Source organism: Notothenia coriiceps, unplaced genomic scaffold, assembly GCF_000735185.1.
Source record: "Notothenia coriiceps isolate Sejong01 unplaced genomic scaffold, NC01 NC01_scaffold00004774, whole genome shotgun sequence".
Lineage (NCBI taxonomy): Eukaryota > Metazoa > Chordata > Actinopteri > Perciformes > Nototheniidae > Notothenia > Notothenia coriiceps.
This window is the reverse complement of record NW_011337475.1, coordinates 1-9,833: the sequence shown is the minus strand read 5'-3', so window position 1 is coordinate 9,833 and position 9,833 is coordinate 1. Positions and strand designations below refer to the sequence as shown.

General features: G+C 46.2%; 1 protein-coding gene across 1 annotated transcript; it reads left to right on the top strand.

Moving 5' to 3' along the window:
* Positions 1 to 1,232: 1,232 nt before the first annotated feature.
* LOC104942542 (RNA-binding protein 25-like) lies at positions 1,233 to 9,423 on the top strand (the record flags this gene model as incomplete). The annotated part of the gene is made up of 3 exons (XM_010767771.1): positions 1,233 to 1,340; positions 2,068 to 2,170; positions 8,033 to 9,423. Coding segments are annotated over 3 exons (1,101 nt in total), but the record flags the coding sequence as incomplete, so codon positions are not given.
* Between the last annotated feature and the right edge of the window lie 410 nt (positions 9,424 to 9,833).

Sequence of the window (9,833 nt, the reverse complement as noted above, 5' to 3'; positions counted from 1 at the left end):
TGCTGTCACAGCTTAGTGCGATCATTGCTTCACAAACATACACAAGCAAACACACACATACTGTATGGTAGCCGCCCCCCGGGGAGAGGCCAGATGCTCCCCCATCGATGCAGGCAGGTCAATGCTGCTCGGCATGCTGGGAGCTCACACTGTCATCCACCCTGCACTTACCAACGGCACTTTATATTCACACACTCTCAGACATGTGGCTGAACACACACACGGGAGAATGCAGCATCTCTTGCTTCTCAGTATGTGCTGATGAAGGCGTGGGAGGCTGTGGCTCAGTGGGTTAGTGCGCTGATCTTCGTATCAGGATAGCAAGCATGTCCTTGGGCAAGACACTTCACCCCAAATTGCTCCAGTGGGGATTGCCCACAGTACTGAATGTATGTAAGTCGATTTGGATAAAAGCGTCTAACAAGTGTAATGTAATGTAATATTACGGTGCTTCTGGAAAACATTACACTCGGAACGCAAACTGAGAAATTATCTTTGCATACCAGCCCTCCAGGCAGATGGTGTTGTCAAATCACGTCTGTTAAAGATGAGTGAGCAAAGCGAGCACAAACATGCTACCTCTCACATGTTGGATGACGTCACTGCTGATCACTGCTGATCACTGCTCCCTGATTAATTAAATAGTTGTGTGCTGCCCTTGGTTCACTTTGCATTTATATATCTGTTTTTGGCATTGATGAAGTGTTTTCATTTTCTACGATATTTGCAAATTGTTTAATTTTGTTATGAATTGTTACAGCTTTCTATTAAATGTCTTGTTTAGTTAGTCAAAATCCCTAAGATGTTCAGTGTAATATGTTTATCAAACAGAACAGAAGGAAATATTTTTATCTTAGGAATAAAACAGCCTTTTCTGTCCACTTATCGCTGCAGCCCTATTTATAAATGCACTCTGGTCTGTCAATTCAATTTGAACCTAATGGCAAGAAAGTGGAAAATGTATACAATATCAGGGAGTGATATAAAAAGTATTGAAAGTCAGAAGAATGCCAACAATTGAATCAGCAGAGAGTCCTCAGAAGAGAGTCATAAAGTAATACAAATGAGAGATATAGGGAAATAACATTTTTAAAACGTTTTAAAACAGTTGTTCAGGGCAAATCGTCAATAACTATTTTACATCAAACGTTGATAATGCCATTACCCTAAATCCATAAATGGTTAAATGTATGTTTTCTATGTTCTCTAAACCCCTCCCCATGCACACATGAACTCTTTGGAACCTCAGAGAGCGTCAAGACAATGAGATCGCCCAGGAGATTCAGGAAGAACTGGTCCGACAGGCCGAGCAGCAGCTGAAGCAGGAAGAGAAGGATGCGGTAAGAAACACGCACACACAAACTGACATCTCTGCACAATGTTGGGAACATCTACCCCACCCGTCTGTCATTACTCTGAGTATAGGTGTACTGTACAGGGTGGGTCATTCCACTGAATCATCACTTTGTGTCTCCCCATTGTAATAAAGGTTACAGTGATCTGACCTGTATTTAAGATGAATAACAATGGTTGCGCCCTACATGAAAAGCAGAGATTCAAGTATATCCCAATTTAAATGTTTCTTCATGATAGTGTAGATACAGGTGTGTTGTCTTTTTTTAAATAAAATAGTTTCAGACTTTCTACAAATCTTTATTCAGGAAGTAGTTTTACAAAAGGTATTTTTTCAGTTACCTAAAACTCAGTTTACGTGTGGACAAAAGGCCAAAACACATACAAACAAATACATGTATACAGTAGACGTGGACTCGTAGATGTTCTGTTAATCTTTCAAAATATCTCAAATGCCCCTGATTATTTAGTTGTCCTGTTAAGTTTAAGGAGTGGTGGTTCCCATTGCTTCATAGTTCTGTTCAAATGTCAGTATTTTGGACTGATTATGGCACAAACATCACCTCACCACTGTAAACCTATATGCTTGAAGCTACTCTGACTTCAAAGACTACTACCCAAAACAAAGTGACATATTTGTTACAGCTCAGCCCAAACATGGAGTTTCATATTCACGTGGGACGTCTCGTTTACTGTGGCTTTGTTTGTTTGTAGGCCATAGCTCGTAAGCTGCAGGAGAAGGAGATGAAAGAGGAAAGGAGGAGACAGAAGCAGATGGAATCAAACCTTGAGGAGGAGTACTTTGAGGATCATGGAGGTAGGCAGAGAATCACTGACTCAAGCTTATTATGTGGCTGTTACTGCGTCGCCTGTCTTAAGGACCTGAGAGAAGATGTACCTCCGCCTCTGGCAATTCACTTTTCTTTCCAGGTCAGGATCGGTAATGGTTTGCCTTTGATGCTCCACAGAGCGGGAGACTGTGGCATGCTCGAAGCAAAGATTTTGGAATACATTTATGAGCTCATAATGAACCTTGAAGGCAGGATTATATGTTCCTACAGAGAATTATTTTTTACTCCCATTCAAAAGGAAACACTGCTGTTAAGGGTTTCAACAGTGCTCCAGTTTTATGATGCTGCTTGAATTTGCTTTGAAGACAGATTGAAGCTCAGATATAAAATGAATCTGTGGGTAATGATTGTATGAGGAAAAACATTAGGATGTACCATCTAATGATGCATACCCACACATTGTATCTGTCCTCCTTCTTTAACATTGGAGAGCATTCCTCTGCGTAATTCATCCTTTTGTATTGTCTGTTACCGAAAGAGAAACAGCAGCTAATTAAAATGCTTCTAATTCCTTCTGATTTCCCTGTTAAGTAACCCTGAGGATTGACCTACAATCTGGGTTCAATGCAGGATGTTAAAGCATAAAGGAGGTTCAGCATTAAAACGGTTGCTGCCGCTGATATGTCGCCGCAATCTGACAGCAGTTTGTCTAAGGTCTGAATGCAGTTATTTTGAGGCTAATGTTTGATCGTGAGTATAGGAGGGAAAGTTATTTCATATAAACTCATGAAAGTTAGCTCTTTAGCTGCAGTGTTGTCAGCCTGTGGATCTAATCTGGCTCATTGTCTGCCTGAACCCTTTACTGGGATTTTGTTTACATTTAGCATAACACCAAAAAAAAAAACTGTTTCCACTTTCTCTGCTTTGTGTTTTTCTGATCCAAACAACTTTCTATTCTCTGCAATGAATACACACAACGATATAGTATTCCACTTTCTCTGCCAGTGCACTGGTACGATACGATAATACTTTATTTGTCAGATCAAGTCTGAAATTTGACTTGCGTCACAGCAGCTCCATGTCCAACATCAACAGACAAGTATCCAGACACAATACATGAAACACAAACAACAAACATTTAACATAACAGCACAATCAGTGAGAGAAAACATGCTCAAAGTGCCTTCAGCGTGCATTTGATCTGGGATTTAGCTCTGTATTTACTGTGAGGATTGACTGATGAACAAAGGAGTGCTTCAGTCTGACTTTATTGAATCGTGGGACCCTGTATCTCCGATTAGATGGCAGCAGTTCATATTCACTGTTCAGAACATGGTTTGGGTCAGAGAAGATGTTGTTGGACAGCCTCACTAGGTTGTTATGATGAGTCATAGAGTCTCTGACAGGGTTGACCAACAATCTTTGAGCAGATTTTTAACAGGTGGAGCAGTTTTGATTTTAAAGCTGCTGACAAACATTTGTACCAGGTAGTATTGCAGTACTGCAGAATAGACAAGATCACAGATGTAAAGAACAGAAGAATTTCTCTGCTCGCCCCAAAAGACCTAAGACGACTGACCCCATAAAGGCCCATGAATATTTGGTTTAACCAATCACAACGAAAAACAATTGCATAGGTGAAGACTACGGACGGCTCGTGTGAAATGTGTTTTGACTATTAATAATGTGATTAATCAAACACAATCTCAATCCCTGAACTTCCAGGAGCGACGCTTGGTCAGGGTCCTATGGCGTGCAGTTGTGACGCGCCGAGTCTCCTTCAGCTTCATAAACGGACGCAAAAAGCTTTCAACTGATTGCAATGTATTCCCATCGGTGGCGGTATTTGACGCTCAGGGAAGCACCGCATCGGTCCATGTCGGCGGCATTTAAAGGAACTCGGGCGGACGGCCCGGGGGCAAGGCAGAGTCCAAGGTGGGGGACTCGGGCGGACGGCCCGGGGGCAAGGCAGAGTCCAAGGTGGGGCGAAGGCCACAGCGGGCGAAATCAGGGGGCCGAGCATGAGGGCGAAGGCAGCGGCTCTCAGGGGGACGGGCTCGAGGGCAAAGACCGTCGCTCTCAGGGGGGCGGGCTCGAGGGCGAAGACCAGACAGCTCCGGAGGCCGGGCAGGACCCGGTGTCGGCTGAACAGGAACCAGAGCCAGTGGGACAGGCTTTGGCAGGATCCCCCATGTAAGAGGACCAGGAGTTGGCAGGACCCCCGGCGAGACAAGTGATGGCGGGGTCTCCAACGGAACAGGACAAGGGGTTGGCAGGACCCCCGGAAGAAGAGTTGATGGTGGGACCCCCAGAGGAACAGGACATAGGATTGGCAGGACCCCCGGCAGGAGAGCAGTCGGCAGGACCTCCAACGGGACAGGACATAGGGCTGGCAGGACCCCCGGCAGGAGAGTAGTCGGCGGGACCTCCAACGGGACAGGACAAAGGGTTGGCAGGACCCCCAGCGGAGCCTCCAACGTTACAGGACATAGGGCTGGCAGGACCCCTGGCAGAAGAGTAGTCGGCGGGACCCCCAACGGGACAGGACAAAGGGTTGGCAGGACCCCCGACAGGAGAGCAGTCGGCGGGATCCCCAATGGGACAGGACATGGTGCTGGGAGGAAATCCGGCGGAGCAGTAGTCGGCGGGACCCCAAACCATACTGGACGCGAAGTTGGCAGGACCCTCAGCGGAACAGGACATGTCGGCAGGTTTCCCGGCGGAACAGGTGACGGAGGGACCTCCAACAGGACACGGGGAGCTGGAGTGGGTCGGAACACCAACAGAACCCAAGGGACTGGAGTGGGCCGGAAAGCCGGAACGTGAGACAGAATCAACGCTGCTGGGGCCGGTACTGGAGTCGGAACTGGAGCTGGAACCATGGTTGCTGGGGCCGGAACAGGGGCCGGAACCATAGCTGCTGGGGCCAGAACTGGGGCTGGAACCATGGCTGCAGGGGCCAGAACTGGGGCTGAAACCATGGCTGTGTGGGCCAGTACTGGGGCCGGAACCATGGCTCTTGGGGCTCGGGCTGCTAGCCTGGAATCACTCACTGAGAGGNGTGTGATGACAATGGGAGACTTTATGGGAGTTCAGATGCTTGAGCCCAAAAATGATTTCCTCAGTTTTTCTTGGTCGTTGATCTCAAGAGCATTGTTTATCCAGTCCAATCCACCCTGATGGGACCAGCTGTTGGTGGGCAGCTCAGTGACGTCTGTGTTACTGAGCAGAGAATATTATTGCAGTTACATCAGAGTACTTAATGGATGACCTTGATTTGGTGTGTTGGTACGACAATCATCAGTGTATGTGTGTATAGTGTCTGTGTTCGGGCTCCGTGTCCCTATTTTTGTGATGGAAGATGACGGGTGTGAAGCTGACATTTGAGCGGCCCGGACCAACCAAGCAAGGAGGCAGAGGCAGAACGTCCAAAATACAACCCAGTGTGGGCATTTATTACATCATGAACACATGACACACAGCCTCAATCCTGCTGTTGCTGTGAGCACAGTCACCAGCCACAATGATCTCACACACACTGTTTCAAACAGAAAAACCCCAGAGCCTAAATGCACAACCCAACAGGACACAGGTGAGGGGGGAGCAATTAGACACAGGTGGGGGGAGGAGACAACACAGGGCACCAGGTGCACACAATCAACGGCGACAGACATGGGGAAAGGGGAACACATTTCAACATAAAATACAATAAACACTACATCAATCAATAGTATAAAATTGTATACAAATGTATGCAAAGTGAGGAAGTTACCTTCGTCACACAGGGTTCTGTTAACCTTCACGAGTTGCTCTCTACTAGTGAGGAAAGCAGCATACCAGTAAATCAGGTATGGATTTACTTCCATTTTGTTTGTTGTTCTGACTCGTAGGAATAGTTTTGTCTGCTCATAATAGGACTTTTAGTTTTTCACTCCTTAGCTTTGAATAGGGAAGTTAAACAGTGGATGCAAAACAGGACCGCGACAGAGAGTAGTCAACATCTGTTTATAGATGCCTGGTTTAGATACTACAGCACCTCACCGTGTATCCACTGTGTTGACTTGAGCAAATGTCCTCAGCTGTCCGTCCGTCTGTCCTGCTGTGTCTGAATCTCATCAGCTGCCCAGGTGCTCTCCCTCTCTGTAAAGCTGTCACATTTGGCAGGTGCTTAATGGAGCCCCAGCCTGTGCTTGCTGACTGAGCCAATCTGCCCGGCTCTATTTATACTGGAATATTTGTGCCTCTGCCAGGCTCACTCTCTTTGGTTAAATAAACCCTCACCTCTAATGTGCCCGTTTCGTGCGTGTGTGCATACAACTGTAGCGGTGTGAATGTACACACAGTGGAACAATGATTCAACTGCCTTGTTGACCCTGGCCTGGATCTAACACTGCACAAGTCACAGTGAGTAACCAGACACATTTATAAAGGGTATGAGTGTCACTGTGCACAGAGGTGTTTCAGTTTTAGACCAAATCTCTGAGCAATTGAACCATCTTGTGCTCGTGACAGTTTAATTAAAAATCCCCTCCCCCTATGCTCATGTACACACACACACACACACACACACACACACACACACACACACACACACACACACACACACACACACACACACACACACACACACACACACCAGATCATGTTGCGTTTCATCCGGTCATGTAATTGGCTGCTCCTCTCAGGAACCGACCGCCTGCTAGCTGTCTTAATCCAGTGGATTACAGTTGCACACAAACCAGCGGGGGGGCAGATCTCTCTCAGCTTGACTAGTAACAATTGGAAGCAAGAGAGACGTTATTTAGAAGAGAGCAAGCACTTAGACTTGCTCTTTTGGTGTATGTGTTTACCAGTCAGGCCGTTTTGTACCTGCCTTCTTTTTTCAAAATTTGAAAATCAACCAAGCTTTGTTGATGGGAGGCAAAGCAGTCAGTTAGATAACCTGAATTCCATTGAGCTGACTGGCCTCTGCTGCTTTACCCAGCTCTAAGTTTTTCGTAAGAGATGAGCATTTGTTTTTCAATCGCTTCTTCGGTTTTACCTTTTTAATTCAATCTTGCACAATTTATTTCCATGCACCGATCGGGATTCTGTTTTGACAAAGCTGTAGGCTTTTTCTAAACTCAGTTGTATTTTTATACACATCAGAGAAAAATATACAGTCAACTATTTATATAATAATGATCTAACTCTTTATTTATTCATACAAAACTATTTAAGAATCAGTTTCTTTACAGGCAAGCAAAGGTGTGTGTATATTATCGTTTTAGACACACCACACCTACAGACAGACAGAGAGAGAGAGAGAGAGAGAGAGACACGCTGTGCTTCTGACCCGGTCACTGTGATTACTCTGAGCAGTAAGCATGGGAATTCATTAGAATAATTGTCTTGTTAGGTTTGTTGTTCAAAATGTATTAAGGTTGTACCACAATGCCATTTTGGACTTGCAGGTGTTTCAGATTGCCAACTGCAATTGCCGTCTTTTTCAACCACACTGAAGAGCTTAACATGAGGGCTGTTACTTCACATGTTGTTTGTTTATAAGTTTGAAGTGTTTGGAGCTTTTTTTATTCTTCATGAAAAAATTGCATGAATATTACTGTCTTTATTTAAAGCTCCAAACACTTTAAACTCTGACGCTGTTGAATCCCAGGGTCGAGACCACATCTCTGGACTTTCTGGGAGCAGCCTCTTCCTCCACTCTTAACATCCACAGCATGTACTTTGTGTTTCCATGAATGTCCTCACAGGGGTTATGTCTAACTTACAGTACTAACCATCTTAGCTTACATCAGTCCTGTGTTTTTTGTTTACGTTTTCTATGTTCTCATCAACCATCCTCATCATTCTATCCTCGCCGCCCTCCTCCGACCCTCTCCGCTCAGCTGCCAGACGACACCCTGACCCCGACAAACACCGGCGTCACAAATCCAGTTCCCCAGGCCGACATGATGCTTATGCTCCAGTGAGCTCACATCGTGATTACTCCCCTGAATATAGCTCAACGCAGCCCAAAAGGAGCAGGGACCCAAGACAGGACCCAGCGGCACCCCACAGCCGCTCCCGATACCCCGAGCATCCCCTAGTGGCCGAAGGAGGGCGGAGCAGGCACGCAGACCCTTACCCAGAGCACCTGCTGCCCTCTAAAGGCAAGCATGGGGACAGGTACCCAGAGTATGAGCCCACAGAAAATGGAAGAGCCAGGGGAGAAGTGGGGGACGACACAGTGGTCAGGAGGAAGGAGAAACCGGGTAGACCACCTCCACCACAGAGCACCATAGAGAGAGACAGAAAAAAAGACAGGCAGCATGACCGAGACAGGGGCAGAGACCTGGACTTGGAGAGACACATGGTGAAAGATCAGAGGAGAGAGCAGGACCTCAGGGGGGCGAGAGCAGGAGGAAGAGAGGATGAAAGACAGAGAGAGAGAGACAGGCCGAGACAGAAAGACAAAGACAGACAACGAGTAAGAACAATGAGCAGGGAGAGAGGATTCGAAGAGGATCCGGGGCACAGCAGGGACCGGCCGAGGGAGGGCAAGGCGTCATGGGAGGAGGAAGTGGAAGAGAGGGAGAGGAGGGCCGGGGTCCGGCTGCGTGTCCACTCCGGCCCCGAAGATGTGTTTGATGATCTGGAGTTGGAGGGCGGGGGTCCTGGCAGTAATTCTCGCTCCAACGGAGAGACAGGTACCGCCCTGAGCCCCCCTCCCCTTGGGCTCTGCGGGGGAGTTTGTGTGGTGTGCGGCTTCTTGCTTTCAGGTGGTGGGTTCATCTAACTTTGCAATCGCTAACAAAGACACTGATTTCCTCCCTTCTCATGCGGACCACCACAGTCACTTCTGAAGACTGATGTGATTCAAATGATGGTTTGAAATGATTTGTTGTCGTGCTGTGGGGTTTTTTCATTCTTGTAACGTGTGCTGGGTTGTTGCCGTGAGCAATGAAATGATTACACTGATATTTTGTGTGTTGTGATTTTGTCGTAGATTAGTTAATTTATTTTGATGACCTCAAATCTGGTTTTCTCAAAGGGTTTCAGGGCTGCTGAGCTGGTTGTATTATCCCAAAAATGGTAAAAACATTTAACCAAACACACTGACACCAGCAGAGACGCACTGCAGCCCTTTGCGGTGCCTCACCACTTCAATACAGCTATAATTGAATTACTCGATCAGTCAGAAAATTATTTTCATGAATTGAATAACTCAATTTGTCATTACTTAAAGGTGGGGTAGGTAATTCACTTCAGAAACACTTTTTGTTATATTCCATGGAATGCTCTTAACATCCCGATAGCAATGAATACATGAAATGCTTTGACAATAAATACTGTGGATCTGTGGCGCTGTAAAAAGCACGACCAATCATTTTAGCCGGCCCGGCGAAAATAACTGGATGGCCTACCTGCCTGTCAGCCTTCCATCTGTGCACAAACTTATCTCGTGCCCTCATTGGTCATGTGCGCGTTCGTGTGTGTTGGAGGAGGGGCTCTGTAAGGAAGTCTGAAGGAAGAGGCAGATTTATTTCGACTGCGTACTTTCAAATTCTAGCGCACTCGAGCTGGTTTCTCCATTCTTACCTACTCTACCTTTTAGAAAAATGTCCAAAAAACAATCAGGATAAAAATGTATTAGAATAAATAATTAAAATATAAAATATGCTGATTATTTGAAGATGGAAAGAATCA